Consider the following 23109-nt stretch of genomic DNA (forward strand, 5'->3'; position numbering starts at 1 on the left):
GTGGTTATTAAAATATTAATTTATTATTTCACTTAGTTCTCTCTCTCTCTCTCTCTCTCTCTCTCTCTCTCGTGTAGCCTACAGATAAAAGAAAGTTGGAATTCGAAATGAAAGTAGACCGTAGCGCCGTTGTCCGTGTAACATTTCCCTCCTACCACACTGCATGGTATATGCCTGACTGGGCTAATGAAGACGGGCATACGCCATACATTGTGCCATGAGGAAAATTTTGCCCGGGCAATGACAATATTGCCTACTCTTATATCGAATTCCAACTGTCAAGGGATCTTTTACGTGCACGCCAATGTATACACGGTACCTCGGTTTTTCGTACTATCCGAATGACTAGACAGCTGTCCTTGTCAGGCACTCCGACCTGCACCACTGACAAGGGAGACAAATAAAAAGTTAAACCCCATTTCATTTATTTTTTATTATTATTATTATTATCTTTATTTCAGTAATCTAGGCCTCCGGCCCATAGTACATCTAAATACATTTGGTAAAATATACAATATGAAATAATTAACCGTGCAATGTTTAGAGTGAACAACATAATGATAAACATAAACCTATAACAAAACAACAAGATAGGTTATAAAAATAAATAGCAGAATCACCGTATTATACATAATTCATTTGATTTATAAATTTTTACGATACAAGAAGACATTTTGAGTAAACATAGCTAAGTTTTTACATATATTCATATTTGTCATGGTGTTTATAAAAATACTCTTACTCGTTTTATAAAGTAATATTCATTTATTTTAATAGGAAACTGAATGACAGGACGTCTTGTGGCAGATCAAACACAGAACCAGCGCCGACGATATTCGTGATCCGTTATAAAATAACTCGTACAGAAATTGATAATTGAAGAATGGTTGGAAATGCAACTGTCTGAACCCTGAGAGAAAGCACGAAGAGGGGTAGGTAATTCACTCAATCAGCTACATTTGTTCTTCTATCGTACGTGGGGATCACGTGGCTAAGTGGGTAAGACGCTGGCTCGCTAGCCTGGAGGTCGGGTGTTCGATCCCTGCATTGGCCGAGTAAGTTCATCCAGATTTTCCGGCGTGGCTCCCCCTTGTCAGTGGTGCAGAACGGAGGGCCTGACAAGGACAGCTGTCTAGTTCTTCGGATGAGACGAAAAACCGAAGTCCCGTGTATACATTAGAATACACGTAAAAGATCCCTTGGCAGTTGGAATTCGATATAAGAGTAGGCGATAGTGCCGCTGCCCGGGCAAAATTTCCCTCATAGCACACTGTATGGCGTATGCCCGTCTTCATTAGCCCAATTTATGAGCAGAACAGTAGGACGTTAAACCCCATTTCATTTCATTTCAATCGGGAAGACCAGGTGTCAGCAATGAACTTCATTGAGTCTTCGTTATTGTAAATTAGATGAACGGTATATAGCATCAAAAGAATCTAGAATCTTAAACAATGGACACATATGTATTGACCAAGATCTAATAGAACTGACTTTCATAATTTTATATCCGACCTTGTATAAATATAAAGGCTTAATTGTCAATCAAAAATGACTCGCACCTGAAGCACAGCCATCGGTCTTGTATTTACCGGTTGTATTTCAGAATCTCATGTGTTTATGTATGATGTTTATGTGCTCATTAGTAGAACTTTTCCTTTTCAAACTCGCTCAATATTTTGATTTAAAAAGAATGGCTGCTTTCACCAAATATTGTACGTAATGTACTGAAGCAAGTTCAACAATCTGTTCTACATCAGAATGGCAAATTAAAGAAAATTGTCTATGGGCTTCTAATATGAAATATTATTTAAAGATACATTATGGGAGATTAGATAAAGAGCTGGTAGTTCGCACTATATTATTTAAAAACTAGATAATGTAAAGGCAATTTGCTGAAAATTTCAGTCAAATTGATACACTCTAAACCGTGAATTTAGCGATTGAATTTTCAGCCTAGGCTCGATCATCATTACTAAAGTCGGTACGATAAAAAGCAAAGTCTCGATTATCCATTTAATCGTTATATCAAGAATGAAAGTTGAACAGCAAATCGGATCCTAATCCAGTAAATATCGCAGGCTAGCGATGACAACGAGACTTGATTATTGTCTGGATAGGTTAATTAATGTCTAATTAATAGTTTATAACATTTCAGGCCTAAAAAAAGACCTGCAATATGTAGATTTAGCTCTTGCATGTATGTTTAACGTTATACGTTTCTGAACCAATAGAGCTAATGAAGACGGGCATACGTCAAACAGTATGCTAGGAAGTCGAATACCAAATTGGGCTTTTCGTTCCATCCGATTGACTAGGCGCTGTTTCTTGCTATGCCCTCCAACAGCGGGATCGAACATAAAACCTCGCAATTCCTTAAAATGGAAAATATCAAAGCTATATCTGTGGTTCTATTTTTTGGAATCCGTGAAATATATGAAAATCATTTTAATAGCACATATTAATAGCACATAATATGAATGTATGTAAAGTGATTTATATTCAATTTGTTCCCAACAATATCGTGATATTTAATCAATTATGTTCAGTGGAATACGTGAACAATTCAAATTGAAAGGCAGTCGTTTACGCTTGCTTAATCCATTCTACACGTTTTTTTTTAAATTATTATTTTGTCATTTGTCGAACAGCCTTTACAAATTACTTCCACAATGCCTTGTTGGATATTGTTTAAAGATGAGTTCCCAGAAAAGTATTTATCGGGTGGTTATTTCCAATAAAAGTATGGTAATTTTGGTATATATGGAAAGTAGAGATATCCAATCTTACTAGAAAAATACTGGATTCCCCAAAAAACACTCCATGGAGCGTATACAGGACAAAAATGTAAGGGTTTCCCTAATCAACAACCCGACAATTAGGAATTTCTGCACGCGTGATGTCAAAGGTCACACGCGAACATTGAGTGCTTGATGTACAAGTTGATAAACTTTATGAAGAGTTAGACGTACAACACTTTCTGAGATAAAAATGACGGAAAGAGACGCGGGTAGTGGATAATCCGAGAATTTAATTAGGATTCGATATTTGTAATAAATAGTAAGCGATTAAAGACAACATCGTCTTATGTATGCAATGAATTCTCCTCTGACTTCTAAGAGAGGTAAGTCACGTGGCGTAAACATGGCCTGATTTGATCGAATTTTTATAGCAGGACATTCCTTCGCAATTACAATGTTTGAGAAAGATTTGATGCAAAACTATGACAAATTAATTAGTTTGAATATGTTTTTAGTCCATATATACCATTAAAACACCCAGTTAGTACGCGGGAACCCATCTTTAATTGTAACACTTTGGTCCTTGAGACAATTTTGGTTCTTTGCAAAATTGTTACTTTACTCTGTCGATAGAGTTAAATCACACGTATTTAATAAACGTGAATATATAGTTATACATAAAAAAAACAGTGATATTTTGGTTAAATCATAATCATAGTCAAAATATACATCAAATTCTGGCTGTTTATTGACCTATGGTTGGTAGACCAAAAGTAGGTAATGTCTCCTATCTTACTTGTGGGAAATAAAGAAGTTTATTCCATATATGGGTTGGAAATTAACGTCAAGGTTATCGAATACCTGCATAAATTAGGGGGTATAAATTAGGGTGTAGAAGCGAGTTGGATCAGAACTCATTAAAAACTTCCTAGCAGCCATTATTATTAAGAACGAGGAACTTGCAAAGCCATTATAGCTTAGCAATAAAGTTGTGAAACTATTTTATGCTGTAGTCTTGTTACGATCACCAAGAAACAAGCACAACAAGTAAGACGTCCTATAGTACTACATAATCTGTACATTACAAAATGGCCGCCGAAACCATAGAATACACGACTCGTGTACTGATTATAAAATGTTAATTGTGTGTTAAATATTGGATATTAGGATCCTGTATTTTCACGGCAAGATAACAACATCAATATAGATTGAGTTTTTTTTAGTTTCGAAAAATTTGTAAATATATGAGCCCCCCCCCCCACACACACACACACACATCACACACACACACCCATACACACCCACAAATATCCCATCCTTGCGACTACAGGACGGTGCAAGAGTTTTTCAAGCACAACTGAGCAAAGCCGAGGATGATGACGGCGTCTCCCAATCCCCTAGCCTCACATATATCTTAAGCAATGGCCCGAGAAATCACTCTCTATAGCCATTGCTGTATTCGTATCGTCCAATCAAATCTCTCCTGAGTAAAATCGAGGGAATTTTCATAACGCAACTGAAGTGACCTCTTTTAAAAAAACTATCCCAGTGTTTGTTAGTGCTGATTTCAAGAAAACTTGGATGCATCGGGAACAAACATCGATACTCGTATAGGTAAATTTGGCCGTCGCTGAAACTCCGATATAAATTCTCTAAACGTGTACCAGTTATTACTGCCTCGATAATATTTATCCATTTTTGTGAAGAAAATCCATGAATTATAAATGTTATCGAAAAAGCACATGTCGTATTTCTATCCAGTTTGTTGAAACACAATACGTAACACGACAGCCCTTCTCTTTGATCTGCTGTGTGCTGTGTGGTCCAAGAGTTGATAAAAAGATTCCACGTTTACTAAATGTTTACATTGTAGCTATATTTGGATAGCCTCGTTCATCACACAATTAGTTTCTCTGCTATATCTGTTACTAGCAGGATACCCGGCTTCGCTCGGGGGTCATAACGCCGAAACCGGAAGTGGTAGACTAACGCCTTCTGGCCTATGTTACTCCCCGGTCCGAGCTACCCCTAGACCCCAAATTTCAGACTCGGGGCAGACCCAGTGTAGCCGCCAACCCCGAACAGACAGACAGACAAACGACAGTCACAAATATATATATAGAAGATGTACTAGTTAATTGAGCGTAATACATTTCGCGCGTTCTGACGTAATGTAACCGCGTTTGTCACCAGACACTTTACAGTAACATATTTAGAGCTCTGGTTAATCTCGATTGATTTTGTTACGTCGTTTCGTACTGGTTGTTGATCGGACTGTTAACCAGTCATTATTTGGGACAGAAATTTGCGCCGAGTATGGCAGTGTTTGGGTGAGATTGGATCTAATCAAACGAAACAGTGCGACCCTCACGACTACAGGAAGATAAAAGTGTGTTTAAACATAATTAAGAAATAGCGAAGAGAGAGAGAGAGAGGGAGATTAACGTCCACTCGACACAAACTAGGTCATTTTGGGACTAATATCTGGTTTAATTTTGTTTCAATAATTCGCTTGCGCGTAGGGGTCGTTAGCAGTGAGAGGAAACCGGAGGACCCGGAGAAAACCCACGAGGCTGGAAAGGCGACCCTACTCCTTGTCACGTGCAACCGGGGATTCGAAACCACGCCAGTTGACTCAATGACGGACCTTATGATACAGCGCGCACGTGCTAACCATTCGGCCATGCAACCTCCCAAATAGCGAAGAAGATGAGTGCGTGTCGGAAAGACTTATAACAGTGTCAAAAATATTAATATACATTTGCCGGATGTGTTGTGTTGTGAAAATAGAAAGTCTGTCAGTTTGACGGAGTACTTTCTATTTATACTGAATGTTTCTACTCGGTTAAAACGTTTAAGTATCTGTTTCGGTAGTAATTTAAATGCCAAGATAATTCTCTTAGAAGGTCGAGAGTAAGTTGCATGGGGCTTTGTTTTCAATTCCTACATTATTCAAATGATCCATTGACCAATATGATCTGTTGACTTCTTTATTTTGGAAACACCGAATGGTTGATTATTCCTTATTATTTCTTAGCCTAGAACTAAAATTTGTAATATCCAATATTTAATACACAATTAACATTTTATAATCAGTACACGAGTCGTGTATTCTATGGTTTCGGCGGCCATTTTGTAATGAACAGATTATGCAGTATTATAGGACGTCTTACTTGTTGTGCTTGTTTCTTGGTGATCGTAACAAGACTACAGCATAAAATAGTTTCACAACTTTATTGCTAAGCTATAATGGCTTTGCAAGTTCCTCGTTCTTAATAATAATGGCTGCTAGGAATTTCTTAATGAGTTCTGATCCAACTCGCTTCTACCCCCTAATTTATACCCCCTAATTTCTGCAGGTCTTCGATAACCTTGACGTTAATTTCCAACCCATATATGGAATAAACTTCTTAATTTCCCACAAGTACGATAGGAGACATTACCTATTTTTGGTCTACCCCCCCCCCCCCAAAAAAAAAACCCAAAAAAAAACATTCTCGGTTAAAATATTATTTGATGTTTATGGTCAACTACTCCATTTATCAGATAAAGTTGCGCGAATACAATATCACCAGTTTTATAGCCAGTGTCCCGTAATGAACAACATATTAATAATAATATAACAATTACGTAACTAGTTTTTCTCCTTAAGAGCCAGACGACACATTTATTGGTGGATCGATATTTTATCGATATCGATATTCACCCACGGTTTGATTGATTGATTGTCTAGCTTTGTTCCTTGCCTAAACAAGTTCCATATATAATCATCGCACCACTGTTGACCATTACTCAAAGTCGGAAATAGGAAATCTTATTTTCTGAAGGTTGTGTAATAATAAATGCTAATGAACCCTTCAGGTAATTTCCACTCGATCATTTCAACGAGACATTTTAGTTTTAGATCAAGATTATAAAGAGAAGGCAAACTCTTCAGACGCACACTTGACTTCAATCAGGGACGATTGATGGAATGAAGCGGATATTGAAACCATAAACAATGGCGACTTCTAATTTCAGTATACCCGCAAGTAGGGGGTTATAAAGTTAAGACATTGCCATGATACGTTGCTAGACGTTATTATTATGATACATTTATACGAAACTAAGATATTATGATACATTTATACGAAACTATAATTATGATACATTTATACGAAACTATTATTATGATACATTTATACGACACTAAGATATTATGATACATTTATACGAAACTATAATTATGATACATTTATATGAAACTATTATTATGATACATTTATACGAAACTAAAGATATTATAATACATTTATACGAAACTATTATTATGATACATTTATACGAAACTAAGATATAATGATATATTTATACAAAACTTAGATAATATGATACATTTATGTGAAACTAAGAACTCGTCAGACTTTATTATGATACATGTATACGAAACTAAGACGTTACCAGACGTTATTATGATACATTTATACGAAACTAAGACATTATTATATTCTATACGAAAATGAGACATTGGCAGGATTCATTATGCTACATTTGTTCGAAACTAAGACGTTGCTAGACTTTATTATGATACATATATATATACGGAACTAAGACATTGCCAGACTTCATTATATTACGATGCTAGATTTAAGGAGCGTATCCGTATTACACTTTAGCTTGACATATTTATACGAAACTAAGACGTTGTCAGGTTTTATTATGATGCATTTATACGAAACTAAGATTTATACAAAACGAAGACATTGCCAGATTTTATTCATACCCTATATCTAACCTTTGCTGTATGAAGAATTCCGCCAAGTTTCAAGTTCCCGGATTAAAATTGGCGGCGCCCATGAAGACACATCTGAAGAGTGTTTTATTTCAAGAAACTGTATATTGTTCGTTTTTCTTTCAAGTTTATCCGATTGTCTTTAAACAAAGGGCAACTTTGCAATGAAAAGGCGAAAAGTTGTCCTAATAAGTAAATCGGTAATCGCATCACAATTGTATGGGTGTAGCTACATATCACTTACGGTCATACAGCCGAGGTTAGATGTAGGGTACCGGGGTTTGCGGAGGCTTGCCGAATGAAATTTTATTATGATAAATTTATACGAAACTAAGACGTAGCCAGACTGGATTAGGGTAAATTTATACGAAACTAAGCCATTTTCGACTAAAATCGTCATCATAGAAATAAAAATGTCTGTTCTCAAAGGAAGTTTAGTATAGGCAGACAGCGTAAGATGCGTATGTTTCAGTTGCATGAAAACGGCGAGTGGAATCATGTTGAAACGTTGCAGTGTAACCAGTTGTAAACTTAAAAAACATGGGGTTTAACGACCTACTTTTCAGCATCGACTGTGCTTTGTGTTATACCAATGTGTTGCGAGGGAAATCTTTGTTGGACAGCCGCATTACGACCTACTCTTATTTCGAATTCCTACTGTCAAGGGTTCTTTTACGTGCACGCCAATGTGTACACGGGACTGCTGTATTTTCGTCCCATCTGAACGACTAGACACTGTCCTTGCCAGACGCTCCGTCCTTGCCTGCTCAATCTCGTGGATTTTCTCCGGGTCTTCCGGTTTCCTCCCACTGCTAAAGACCCCGACGCGCAAGCGAATTATTGAAATAAAATTAAATAAATGTTAATCCCAAAATGACATGATTTGTGTCTAGTGGATGTTAACCGCCTCTCTCTCTCTCTCTCCAGTCTACCATATGTTAGTCCCGAAATGACCTAGTTTGTGTCGACTGGACGTTAAACCCTATTTCCACTCTCCCCTTTTGTTGTGGAATCGAACAATATCTGGCTTGGGTATCCATAGTGTATAAAAACCAACAATTACGTTGACTATAAATTATGTGCTATTAAGTGTAATGTTGTACCCATTTCCCCGTGCGTATAGTAGTCAGGTTACCTTGAAGGACATTCCATTTCAGTTTGACTTTCTGAAAATAGCAGTCCCCAACATAGATTCCCATCATGCTGTCACTGTAAAACTAAATAAAACAGTATAGCTGACAACAAAATTATATGATAAAAATTGGAGTAGATGATGGCGTGCTGAAAGGCATCTTAATCATGGCGTGTATCTAGAAAATAAACACGGGACAAATTAACATCAACCCTCTGTCAATTTCTTTCATGGGGTCTTTATTTTTTTACCAATTCACTGTGGATGTTTTTCTTGTGGTGTATGTTTAAGTGGCTAACGGATTTGTATTCAATTTGACCTTTGATATGTTTTATTTTTGTTTTTTTCACTTTGTAAAAATGCTTGGGGAATATTGTGACAGGGCGCTTTAATTTTCAGGGGTTTGATACCGGATGCGTATGTGGGTGTGTGGGTGTGTTGGGTGGGGCACAGAGAGAGAGAGAGAGAGGGAGAGAGAGAGAACAGATTAATCATCATGTGATCTGATGCTTTTACTGAAATAAACATGTTCTTTTACTAGCGATGTTAAAAATGAAATGTTCTACTCCGACTGGGCTAATGAAGACGGGAATACACCATACAGTGTGCTATGTGGGAAATTTTACCGGGAAAGTGGAGCTACGGTCTACTTTTATATCGAATTCTAACTGCCAAGGGATCGTCTATGTGCACGTCAATGTGTATACGGGACCTCGGTTTTTAGTCCTATCCAACGGCTAAACAGCTGTCCTGAGAGACCCTCCGTCCTGACAAGGGGAAACCACGCTGGAAAATCCTGATGAACTTTCTTGTCCAACACTGCAGGGAGTGAACCCACAACCTCCAGGCCAGCGTCTTACTCACTTAGCCAGTGTGGCTCCGGGATGTTAAAAGCCTGATTTGTTAGATCTCTGGGAACTAATTCTAAGTGGTTGGGGTTTTTTTGTACCAACACCTTTTTTTATACGAACACAATACAAGTGGTGGTGACACAGTAGCAATTCGTTGTGCCACCCCAATTCTAAGTGGTTGGGTTTTTTTTTACTAACACCTTTTTTTTTTTTATACTAACACGATACAAGTGGTGGTGAAGCGATGGTAATTCGTTGCGCTACCCTAAAGAAATTTCCACAAACCCAACTTGATTAAGACAGTTAATTAACGTCCTTATCATCATCTCGCTGATCAATGAACCAAAAACAACCCAATCTTTGATCTCGATGATGAACACTGAAAAACTGTCGAGAAAAAATCAAAGCGCTCTATTAGCAAAAACCCCTCACTACATTAAGTATAAAATAACTATTGATGTGGCCAATCTTGAACGATTCTCGTTCAGTGGGATAACGAGTGGAGTTTAGGGTTACGCCCAAAGGCAATCCGAGTCTTTATGGTTTGTCAACAACCACGAATACAGTAGACAAAACGGGAAAAAAATTTAATTGCTACAGAATTTCATCTCATTGAATCGATTTTAATTAAAGTGAGTGTAGTTGTATTATTAAAATCTCATTTTTTTTTTGGTTATTGTTAAAATTAATCGCTAATTCATTTTCCTTGTCAGAATTATCAGGAATTTGTTTGACAAAAAATGTTGCTTAGTTACAAAGTTCTGAAATGTCGAACGTTTGCTATAGCAATCATTGTTAGAACAATTCTTTTAATTTAGTGGAGGGTTGGGTGGCTGAATGGTTAGCACGTGCGCCGGCTGTATCATAAGATCTGTCATTGAGTCAACTGGCGTGGTTTCGATTCCCTGGTTGTACGTGACAAGGAGTAGGGTCGCCTGTCTAACTTCGTGGGTTTTCTAAAGACCCCTACGCGCAAGCGAATTATTGAAATATAATGGAACAATGTGTTAGTCCTGAAATGACCTAGTTTGTGTCGAGTGGACGTTAAACTCTCTCTCTCTCTCTCTCTCTCTCTCTCTCTCACACACACTCTTTTAATTTAGTTCGGTGGGGGCTGAATGGTTAACGCTTGCGCGTTGGGTCATAATGTCTGTCATTGAGTCAGGTGGTGTGGTTTCGATTTCCAGCTTGTACGTGACAAGGAGTAGGGTCGCCTGTCCAACCTCGTGGATTTTTTCGTGGTCCTCCGGTTTCCGCCCGCTGCTAAATGAGCCCTATACGCACGCCAATCTCGAAATGACCTCGTTTGTGTCGAGTGGAACTGTTTAAGACAAGGTCACACTAGTTGTCTGGCAATACTTTTGCCCCGGCGTCCAGGTTTTATTACCGGGGTGTCCACGTCTACGATCCCTTGCCATTTGCCATTCGATGACGAGTAGTCCGAAAGGCCGATGCCCTGGCCAAATTTTCTTCTTTGCACAACGCATGACGTATGCCAATCTTCATTCACCCCCTTTTCAATTCATTTATCTCAATCTGGTTAAAACACAGATCCTATTTCGTTTCGTTTTTATAGTTCAAAATTTCGTTTTACTTGTCTTTACTACACTAGGATCTGGAAGAGTTGTTATCATTGACGTGTTCCGAATGGTGTGAGGAATTAGCCAATGAAACGGTCTGTTACGGCGAGCTTTAGGTGTGTTTTGCACGGAACTGTAGGTAATCCACTAGTAACATCAATGATGATTGGTTAATCAAACGTCTGACGTCATAGGTCAAAATTCGGTCTTTTGACCTGTGACGTGACCTATCGCTACAAGCGGTCAGACCTTCATGTAGTGTAGGCCATCGAAAGTATAAAAAAAACGAAACGAAATATAGATCTGTACTTTTAATCAGATTACCCGTTTTCAATTCATTTATATTGATATCCAAGGCTTTCGTGATATCCTTGTTCGTTATAAGGTCTATTTTATCTTTTCTAATAAACGCATCAACAACTAATATACAACTATCACCACTGATAAGCCTTGTTCGTCTCTTTTATATTTTTTCCCTTCCGTTCCGCAGTGAAATCAATAAGGTTAGATATACTGTACGATCAAATCGAGACTAGATTCTAATGACATCGCTACTAATTATACCGCTTCTCGTTCCGGTGTACGGATTGACATTATTGGTCCTGCTTAATTTTCTGTATAAAACATCGTATTCCATTAAGGGGATCTTAACGACGTTGTCGGATTGGGTGACTAGCGATAGAATGGTTTCCGATCCGGTCAAGTTTTATTGTTTAATAGATAGAAAAGCGCTAAATGTCAGGAAACTGTAAAACAGTCATGTCAATGGGAGATCGTCCAGACAGAAGTATACCGGAGAACATTTCAGACACCACAACTATTCTAAGACAGATCTAGACATATTGCCACTCGTGTTTAGTATTACATACACCTATCATCCCCATTGTTCGCACTCCTCAAATTACACCCAAATGTATTTTGACGCTCTCGTTTAGAGCTGATGGAAATGACGGGTTGTCGGTGGTCTGATTCACTTGACAAACAAAACGACTCATATCTGGTGGTTATTACCCAGTCAACTCAGACATATTCCATTAAAAGTAATACTTATCCTAGCCTCATGTTCTTATATTCGTCTTCCAGGACTTCTTCTATTTAACGTTATAATTTGTTAGCCAATATAACAAGACACCAATCGTTTTCAAATCAATTTAAGGACTAGTAATAGATGTTGAGTATACATAATCATATAGCCCGTTCAGACGCTTATTTTTAAACCAGTTCATAATCGCTGGGGTTTTTTAAGACAGCATCGTGTTGCGTTCACAGGTACTATAAGCCAAACCAGTTTAACTATTCTGACCTCTTCGGTCGGAGATTAGAGTTAACTACGCATGGGTATATCTTCATATTCTTTATTCGCTTTCGATAACATTGGCACTGTCTGACCCCGATATTTTCACAGGAATGTAACTAACTGCGTACTGCGCACGCTCAAAGCAAGCTGGAGCCGGGGGTTTTAAGCCAGCCCGTTCAGACGGCTAAGATGAACCGGTTTAAAATAAAAAGCCTTCTCGAAGACAGGTCGCGAGCATGGGTTTTTAAACTGGTATATTTACCCCACATTTGCGTTCAGATGCTTAAGATGAACTGGTTTAACGATTCCCGGGGTTTTTAAACCAGTTCAACTTAAGCGTCTGAACGGGCTAATACACTCATACAACCAGAGAGAGAGATAGAGGGGGGAGAAAGAGAGAGAGAGAGAGAGAGAAAGAGAGAGAGAGATTAACATTTGATAAAATATTTGAATCCGGAGGATACGGAGCAAACCTACGAGATGGTACTCCTTGTCACGTACAAGCTTGGGGTATAAACCACACTACTTGACTCAATGACAGACCTTATGATCTAAAGCGAGTGAGAGATGGGGAGAGATAAAGATGAGAGAGAGGGTGTTGAGAGCCAATCAGACAGACATGGCCGGGGGTCAGCTATCTACCCAAAGAATAGATTTCAGCCTTGATTGGACGCCATACTGAACACATCATCCGGTTCTAATTCGTTTCTGGGGGGTTGGATGGGCGAATGGTTAGCGCGTGTGCGTTGTATCATAAATTATGTCATTGGGACAATTGGCGTGGTTTCGATTCCTCGGTTTTACGTTTGACGAGGTGTAGGGTCGCCCATGCGCAAGCGAATTGTTGAAATAAAATTGAACCATGTGTTAGTCCTGAAATGACCTAATTTGTGGCGATTGGACGTTAATCCCACCTCACTCCCCCCCCCTCTCTCTCCCTCTCTCTCTCTCTTAATTAAGTTAGGGGAGGGGGCTGAATGGTTAACGCGTGATCGTGTGTCGAGTGGGGTGGTGTTAAACCACATCTCTCTCTCTTCCCCCCTCTCTCTCTCTCTCTCTCTCTCTCTCTCTCTAATAATGTAAGTAATAATTAAAACCATCAGGGGAGTCCGTCTGAAACATTACCTACCATATTTTTATAGCAACTGATCAGACACACTTGACATTGATGAATATATTTTTATATATATTTCCACAATAACGACGATGACTTGAATAAATAAATAATTCAAGTCGACGAACGACATTTAAGTAATTGATAAATATTGTATAGGTTTGATTCGCTTAGTAGATAAACATTCCTATAATGTTTCAGTTCAATTTACTATTGACAAAAATGTGATGAATCAAAATTCGGCATCATCTACAAACGGTATATAATCTATGGCGCGATTTAAGGGCCACAACTAAATGTGTGTTGTAAGTGTTGTTATGCGTCGTAGAAAATATTTAATACCTAAGAGAAATGAAAATGTAATGAGGTTTAACGTCCTACTGTTCTGCTCCGGACAGGGCTAATGAAGACGGGCATACGCCACTCAGTGTGCTATGAGGGAAGTTTTGCCCGGAAAGCGGCACTACGGCCTACTCTTATACCGAATTCCAACTGTCAAGGGATTTTTTCATCCCATCCGAACGATTAGACAGCTGTCCTTGTTAGGCCCTCCGTCCTGCATCACTGACAAGGGGGAACCACGCCGGAAAATCTGGATGAACTTTCTTCGGCAAATGCAGGGATCGAACACCCGACCTCCAGACTACCGAGCCAGCGTCTTACCCACTTAGCCACTGCGATCCCCTAATATCGAAGATGCCAAATACAAATGTCGTTATAAAAATACATAATATAAAATATTATAAAAGTCAAATGTCAAATTACATTTATATTTTGAAAGAAATCCACTAACATAACCTGTTCTCATTACACTTCAACAAAGCAACTTTGCCAATTGACATTTTGTCTTTTCACACATCCTGAGTTCTTGGGGTTAACGGTCATTATGTCTATCATGCCATTCACGTCTGTAAAATTCCTGATATTATCCTCGACCATTAATTCCTTTTATTAGGTCATTTTGGTTGTCTGCGTATGATCAGTCTGCCTTACTGCCATCACGATATTTGCTATTTGCTGTCAGTTTATGTCCTTTTAACAAGACATTCTGATTATACAGAAGCAATTTAAGTAAAATTTGTCTCGCTTCAAAGTTTAACTCGCTTTTATCTTTTATAATAGATTTGCCTTTGGTTTTTGTTTGAGTTCTGTCATATATATATCGTTAGAAATAGATTTCTTGATATGGTGCTCTACCCTGCCATGGGTTAAGCTCTGGCTGTGGACACAGTACAACTGTACTATGGAACCTTTCAATATACGAAAGTTGATCGAAAAGTCCATATTAATTGAATATATAAACTCCCAATATATAGCATTAAACACCTGATCATAGAAACAAATAACGTCCACTCGACACAAATTAGGTCATTTCTGGACTAACATTCGGTTTAATTTTTTTTTTCAACAATTCCCGCGCGCTTTAATCCATTCGGCCACCTAACACCACAACCATTTATAGATGAAATAGGCATGTATGATATACCGTCTGGACACACCTCAACAAATATTCTTACCCCGTCACCCACGAAACAGGGGTCAAAGCTATTTTTAGTTCTTCTCTCCCTTTCTCCCCCCCCCCCCTTTTGAATGGCGATCTTTGTTGACTTTCTGATGTAGAATCGAAGACAATGGTTTGAAAATACATTTTCTGCCAGGTTTTGGTCAATATTCATGATTTTGAGGCGAACGGAAATCATTAGTGATCTGTGGCCATCTGTAGAAGATGCCGGATAAAGCGACATTTTTTAATTCATTATTTCTTTCTAAATACTGAATGCTATCGAAGCATTTTCTGGCCGATGTTCGTTTTAGAAAACGTCAATGCTGATTGATTAATCATTTTCTTACGTCATAGGGTAAAACGTCGCTCGTACGACCCCTGACGCGACCTTCTAGTACAACCGGTCAGATCTTCATGTAGTAGAGGCCATCGAAAGTATATTTAAAAAAACGAAACGAAATATAGATCTGTATTTTAATCAGATTGGTTTGATTACTACCGTATGACGTCAGACATTGATTGATCAACCAGCGTTGACGTTTCTAAGGGTTTTACCCACAGTTCCGTCCAGAGCACGCCAAGAACTCGCCGTAACAGACCGTTTCAGTAGCTAATTCCTCACATCAACTAGAACGCATGTTATATTACAACTCTTCAAGATCCTAGTGTTGTGAAGACCAAGTAAAACAAAATTTTGAAATATAAAAAAAACCGAAACGAAATAGTATTTGTGTTTTAATCAGATTGTTTGTCTTGTGTAATTGTTTAAGTGTGATGTTGTGTGAACCAAATGCACTAACCATAAACAGTTTAATGAGAAAGACTGTGGCGTTGTCAAGCATTCTCAACTAGATCAATATTAAAGTTCCTTCCAGAAACAAAATCAAGGCAATTTCCGGTGATAAAATGCGCGTTTTTGTATGGATTAGCAGATTTAAAAGTGGGGATGGACTTCATTGCTAAAACATTTTAATCAATGGCTTTTAATTTTATTTTTGCATTGTCACGCGACTTGGTTTAAAGTTCATCAACCCTGTTCTACAGACTTTAAGGCTTCTGTGACTGGAAATGAAAGATTAATGTTCATTCAGTATATCACTTAACAACTGGTTACAATGAGAATCCATATCATATAATCCTGTTTACGGTGGAATTTGTCTGTGTCATTACAGTAGTGATTTCCCAGTATGACTACACAGAGAGAGCGAGCGAGAGAGAGAGCGCGCGATTACAGTAGTGATTTCCAAGTATGGAGAGAGAGAGAGAGAGCGAGAGAGAGAGAGATTACAGTAGTGATTTCCAAGTATGGAGAGAGGGGGGGGAGAGATTACAGTAGCGATTTCCAAGTATGGCTACGAAGATAGATAGAGAGAGAGAGAGAGAGAGAGAGAGAGAGAGAGAGAGAGAAAGAGTTATACATACATATGGTTTGGGAATCGGATTGAAGCGATTTGTTCTACGTCTCCTGTCTTGTAATGAACATGAAATGGGGGTTTAACGTCCTACTGTTCTGATCCGACTGGGCTAATGAAGACAGGCACGCACCATGCAGTGTGCTATGAGAGAAAATTTGCTTGGGCAGCGGCGCTACAGTCGACTTCTATTTCTAATTGCAACTGTCAGGGGGTCTTTAAGTGCACGACAATGTGTACACGGGGCTACGATTTTCATCCATCTGAACGACTAGACGAACGGGAAACGTTCTCGGACAACACTTGGAGCGAACCCGGGGCCTCTTTGTTGGATGGCCGAATGATTACCGCGCGCTGTATTATAAGGTCTGTCATTGAGTCAACTGGCGTGGTTTCGATTCCCCGGTTGTACGTGACAAGGAGTAGGGTCGCCTGTCCAACCTCGTGTATTTCCTCTGTGTCTTCCGGTTTCCGCACAAGCGAATTATTGAAATAAAATTGAACCATATTTTAGTCCCGAGATGACCTAGGTCGTGTCGAGTGGACGTTACCCCCACCCCTCTCTCTCTCTCTCGCTCTCTCTCTCTCCCTCTCTCTCTCTCTCCTTGTTAGCAACATACTGAACGGATCGCGCCTTCAGTCAATAAACAACCGTTACGTAATTGCTCGACAAATCGAGTCTCTCTACCATCAAGTTCATCGATCATTGATTCCAGTAAATGGGATTATACTAGATAAACAAATATGTTTGTGAACGATTTGGCCCACACCGTGCGTCTAATAAACCCTAGAAACCGTTTCACCCGATTACCCCTTTAAGAGTATATCTGTCGATATGGTTAAACTTGATGTATGAAGAAATGTATTTTGCAAGCTCCACAAGACAGACACGGTATTATTTTATTGATGTTTAAGTAAAAGCCCTAACAGGATGTGATCGCTTAATGTACTGGATGATTTGTTTATCTAATGTAAACATTAGTAAAATAAATAATAATTATATTCCGGAACTAATTCAATTAAAACAGGTTATTAAAGCTATCAGATGTTTTAGAATACGTCATGTTCTTCTAACGATGATTTGTTTCAGGAGTCAGAGAGAGAGAGAGAGAGAGAGAGAGAGAAACTAGGTCATTTCGGGACTAACATATGGTTTAATTTTATTTCAATAATTCGCTTGGTCGTAGGGGTCTTTAGCAGTGGGGGCAAACCGGAGGACCCGGAGAAAGCCCACGGGGTTGGACAGGCGACCCTACTCCTTGTCACGTACAACCGGGGATTCGAAACCACGCCAGTTGACTCAATGGCAGGCCTTATGATACAGCGCGCACGTGCTAACCATTAGCCCCCCCCCCTCAATGAGTAAGACGATGGCTTGCTATCCCGAAGACCCCGTGTTCGATCTCCGCATTGGGCGAAAAAATTCATCTAGATTTTCCGGCGTGGTTCTCCCTTGTCAGTGGTTAAGGACGGAGAGCCTGTGGTTCGGATATCACGATAAAACGAGGTACCGTGTACGTATTGATGTGCACGTAAAAGAACCCTTGACAGTAGAAATTCAAAATAAGAATAATCGGCAGCGCCGCTGTCCGGGTAAAATTCCCCACATAGCACACTGCATGGCGTATGACCGTCTTCATTAGCCCAATAGGAGTAGAACAATAGGACAATAAACCCCATTTCTTTAACAATTTTTAACGAATTCATTACTCGTATTGATGCAATATTTTAATAGGGTTTTTAATGTTGTATAGTTCAGGGACCGATCATGACGTCATCGTGTGTGGTTTCGATTCCCCGGTTGTACGTGATAAGGAGTAGGGTTGCCTGTCCAACCTCGTGGGTTTTCTCCGGGTCCTCCGGTTTCCTCCCACAGCTAGAAACCCCTACGCGCTTGCGAACTATTGAAATAAAATTAAACCATATGTTAGTCCCGAAATGACCTAGTTTGTGTCGAGTGGACGTTAAACTCTCTCTCTCCCCCTCCCCCTCTCTCTCTCTCTCTCTCCCCATCCCCTCTCTCTCTCTCTCTCCCTGATACAGTAGTATATAAACGTTTATTCAACGATGCTGATCTATAAGTATAGCTGATAGACCCTATCCACGACGAAATCTGGTGGTTTTATTGAGTAAAGCCTTGGTATAATAATAAACAGTTTAATCTAGAGATCTGTGTCATGTCAGAATTTATTTTCTTATCAGCTTCTGTTACATCCAGAGATATACAAGATAAATACCATACGTCTCCTGTCTTAAACACATATATATCTCAACTCTCTTCTTGTACTCGTGAGAGACAGAGAGGGGGGAAGAGAGGGAGAGAGAGGGGGAGAGAGACAGATAGGGGGAGAGAGAGAGAGAGGGGGAGAGAGAGAGGAGAGAGAGGGGGAGAGAGGGGGAGAGAGAGGGAGGGGAGAAAGAGGGGGAGAGAGAGAGGGGGAGAGAGGGGGGAGAGAGAGGGAGGGGAGAGAGAGGGGGAGAGAGAGAGGGGAGAGAGAGGGGGAGAGAGGGGAGAGAAAGGGGGAGAGAGAGAGAGGGAGAGAGAGGGGGAGAGAGAGGGGAGAGAGAGGGAGGGAGAGAGAGGGGGAGAGAGAGGGGGAGAGAGAGAGGGGGAGAGAGAGGGGCGAGAGAGGGAGAGAGAGGGAGGGAGAGAGAGAGGGAGAGAGAGAGGGGAGAGAGAGAGAGGGGGACAGAGGGGGAGAGAGAGGGAGGGGAGAGAGAGGGGAGAGAGAGGGGGAGCGAGAGGGGGAGAGAGAGAGATGGGTTTAACGTCCACTCAATACAGACGTAGGGTTCTTTAGCAGTGGGAGGAAACCGAAGGACCCGGAGAAAACCCACGAGGTTGGACACGCGAAACTACTCCTTGTCACGTACAACCAGGGAATCGCGAAACCACGCCACTTGACTCAATGACAGTCCTTATAATACAGCGCACACGCACTAACCGTTCGACCGTGCAGGGAGCCACGGTGGTTAGGTTAAGTGGGTAAGACGCTGGCCCGCTAGACTGGAGGTCGTGTGTTCGATACCTACATTGGCCGAGAAAGTTCATCAGGATTTGCCGGCGTGGTTTCCCCTTGTCAGTGGTGCAGGATACGGAGGACCTGACCAGGGCAGCTGTCTAGTCGTTCGATATTAGCAGTTGGAATTCGATATAAACGTAGGCCGTAGTGCCGCTGTCCGGGTAAAATTTCCCTCATGGCACACGATGTGGCGTATGTCCGTCTTCATTATCCGAATCGAATAGGACGTTAACCCCCATTTCATTTCATTTCCTGGCACAATTTCCCTCATAGCACACTGTATGGCGTATGCCCGTCTTCATTTGCCCAATCGGAGCAGAACAGTAGGACGTTAAACCCCATTTCATTTCAATTCCATTTCCAAATCGTGCTATCAATAAGTCATCATCAACTGTTCCTAAATTGGTGGTCACTGTTTCTTTCAACAGATGAAATTTTAAGTCATCATTTTTACAATGCAGACTTGACGGCCCGAACGGCTGTAAAACCAATTCTGCTTTTAGAATGTCATACGATCCTTGGGGATGATCACGATAGCTAGTAGACGACAAACACTGATAATTGATTGGATATACAATGTCGTCTGCTAAGCCGGAAACCAAATATGTATTTCTAGACAAGCCTCAACTGTCAGCCAATTGAAAGATTCTTAAAAATTCCAAATAAAAGATGCAGAATAAAAATGTAGAAATATTAAAATGTTTAGGAGGTTTTGTACACCAATCGTTTATGTCATCGTAAATGTATATCATTATGTATGTTTGAGAGGGGTAACGCCCACTCGACACAATTTAGGTCATTTTGTTGAGACTAACATATGGTTCAATTTTATTTCAATTATTCGCCTTTAACAGTGGGAGGAAACTGGAGGACCAAGAGAAAAAAAACACGATTTTAGACAGGCGACCCTACTCCTTGTCACGTACAACCGGGTAATCAAAACCACGCCATTTGACTCAATGGCAGACTTTATGATAGAACGCGCATGCGCTACCCGTTCGGCCATCCAACCCCCTATATGTGTTTGTTTGTTTCATCTACTTCCGGCGTGGTTCCCCCTTGTCAGTGGTGCAGGACGGAGGGCCTGACAAGGACAGCTGCCTAGTCCTTCGGATGAGACGAAAAACCGAGGTCCCGTGTATACATTAGAATGCACGTAAAAGATCCCTTGGCAGTTGGAATTCGATATAAGAGTAGGCGATAGTGCCGCTGCCCAGGCCAAATTTCCCTCATAGCACACTGTATGGCGTATGCCCGTCTTCATTAGCCCAGCATAGGAGCAGAACAGTAGGACGTTAAACCCCATTTCATTTCATTTCATTTCTGTTTCATCTACAGTTTGTTATTTATATACATAACCCATAAACATACTAATAATATAGACTGATAACGTCATCAGATCATTGACGTCACTGTCCGCCATATTGGATGAAGCAGTCTATATTTTTAGTATGTCTGTGACATAACCTTCTAAGATTTTTTTATGAAATAACATTTCTCCGTCTTCTATTACTGATGTAAAAGATCCCTTGACAGTTGGAATTTGAAATAAAGAGTATAAGCCGTAGAGACGCTGTCCGAGTGTGAAATAGCTTTATTTAACGTCCGCTTCCACCGAGGTGATATCGCAAAATATCCCTTTTATAGCACCCTGCCCGTCTTCATTAGCTCAGTCGGTGTAGAGAATTATGACGTCAAGCTCCCATCATTCCATTTTAATTCATATTACTAATGAAATTTTCTCTGTATATATTTTTTAAGGAATTGTGTAATAACTTTTATTATTCCTCTTCTATTGGCGTACACGTAAAAGATCCCTTGACAGTTGGAATTCGATATAAAAGTAGGCCGTAGTGCCGCTGTCCGGGCAAAATTTCCCTCATAGCACACTGTATGGTGTATGCCCGTCTTCATTGGCCCAGTTTGGAGCAGAACAGTAGGACGTTAAACCCAATTTCATTTCATTTTATTTCTATTACTAATGAAATTCTATGTTTTTATATTTCCAGGGAATTATGGATACAGGTTATAACCTCAGTAATATAGTCGACTGCAACAGTAGCAACCCCTCTTGCCATGATCCCGTGGATGGCGTGGAGGAAAAAGCGACAGAATTGTACATCGTCGTGGCCATCCTCACCCTCTTCAGCATCGTCGGCACCATCGGCAACGCAACCTCCTTTTACATCTACTTCAAGCGACGCGACAAGTCGACCTCAGTGATTTTCATTCTAGCTCTGGCCGGTACGGACTTCTTGACCTGCCTCGTGATTATTCCCTATACTATTATCTTTGAACTAGTCAACTATTACCTGTACTATGACATCCTGTGTAAATTATACATGTTCCTCATCACCTCCAATATACCTTTCTCGGCATTCATTATGACGGCCATAGCATTCGACAGGTATTTATGTATTTGTCACCCGTTTCTACACGCTTTGAATGTGACGAGAGCCAAAATTCTTGTGCTGTGCCTTGCTTTTTTGGCACTTACTTTTGGCATGATCACCGGTTTATCCTATGGTACTTATTCAAATTATTTCGGTCCAGAAGAAATGGAAGGTATGGTTTCACCGGATTTATTTTACAATACGACAGAATATGACGTAATGGATTACCCGGATGCCGTAGCCAACAACGAGACAAACGAAACAACAACAAACCGCGGGATTTATTTCCATGGTGATTGTGCTCTGAACAAATTAATTATAAGTGATGAGTTTTTAAACGCGTATCAGAAGGTTTATACCGGATGTTTTCTAGTTTCATTTGTGGCTGTCGTAATCTTGTATTGTATGATATACCACTCGATCCTCGCGCGAAGAGCTAAGAAAGCCAAAAGAAAGCGGAAGAAGTATTATACAAGTGTAGCAGGAACTGAACGGGAGGCCAACACAATGAATACCCTAACAACGACGGTCAATGGCAATTCGGGAGTGCCGGTCACAGATAAGGTTACCTCCCAAAAACCGGGTAAACGGCCAAGCACTGTCCGAGATACGACACTCTACGCTAACATAAAAACTGCTTTGATGTTGTTCGTGGTGACCATAGTTTTTACCATAGCTTTTCTGCCTTCTTGGTTGATGGCTCATCAGCTATTGCCGTTCAACATGATTGTATTCTACATGTATTTCTCTTATAACCTGGCTAATCCTATCATATACGCCTTTATGAATCAAACATTTCGAGAGGATTTAAAGAACATTGTTAAAATATGTAAATAGGTCAAAAAAAATAATAAGACTCTTTCGTTTTGTTTGTATTCTGCCCTTTGTGTAAATATCAGCAGTTTTTTTTCTCAATTTGGAATTTCCTTTCTCTTTTATTTCCATTTTCTCTTATTTGAATAAAAATCATTAAAATGTTCCAAATGTTTTTTAATTAAGAATGGCTAAAAACCACATCTATTGTCCGAAAAATGGCATATTAAACAGGCATTATGCAAGAGCTAAATCTGCTTATTGCAGATCTTTCTTTAGGCTTGAAATGTTATATAGATTACTAATTCGACATTAATTAACTTGCTAAGGCCATAATCTCCGATATTTAGAAGATTCTACAGTTGATAAATAACCGTAAAATGGATATTCGAGGCTTCGTTTATTAATTATCTGCACCGTGGTAGCAATGACAATCGAGGCTACAGTGTATATTGTATCGCCAATATCTCGGTCAAAAGTG

The 23109-nt window shown here is 39.8% G+C and overlaps 1 protein-coding gene across 2 annotated transcripts in view; it reads left to right on the top strand.

Moving 5' to 3' along the window:
- Positions 1-22799, top strand: part of LOC126827136 (neuropeptide Y receptor type 4) — a 99514-nt gene extending 76715 nt beyond the window's left edge. For both annotated transcript variants that reach the window (XM_050556366.2, XM_050556365.2), the window contains 2 exons: positions 778-932; positions 21432-22799. In XM_050556366.2, coding sequence (XP_050412323.1) covers positions 21438-22652 — 1215 coding nt within the window. In that variant the 5' untranslated portion in view covers positions 778-932; positions 21432-21437 and the 3' untranslated portion in view covers positions 22653-22799. The remainder of the gene's footprint in view (positions 1-777; positions 933-21431) is intronic.
- The last annotated feature ends 310 nt before the right edge of the window (positions 22800-23109 follow it).

This window comes from Patella vulgata, chromosome 7 (assembly GCF_932274485.2).
Source record: "Patella vulgata chromosome 7, xgPatVulg1.2, whole genome shotgun sequence".
Taxonomy (NCBI): domain Eukaryota; kingdom Metazoa; phylum Mollusca; class Gastropoda; family Patellidae; genus Patella; species Patella vulgata.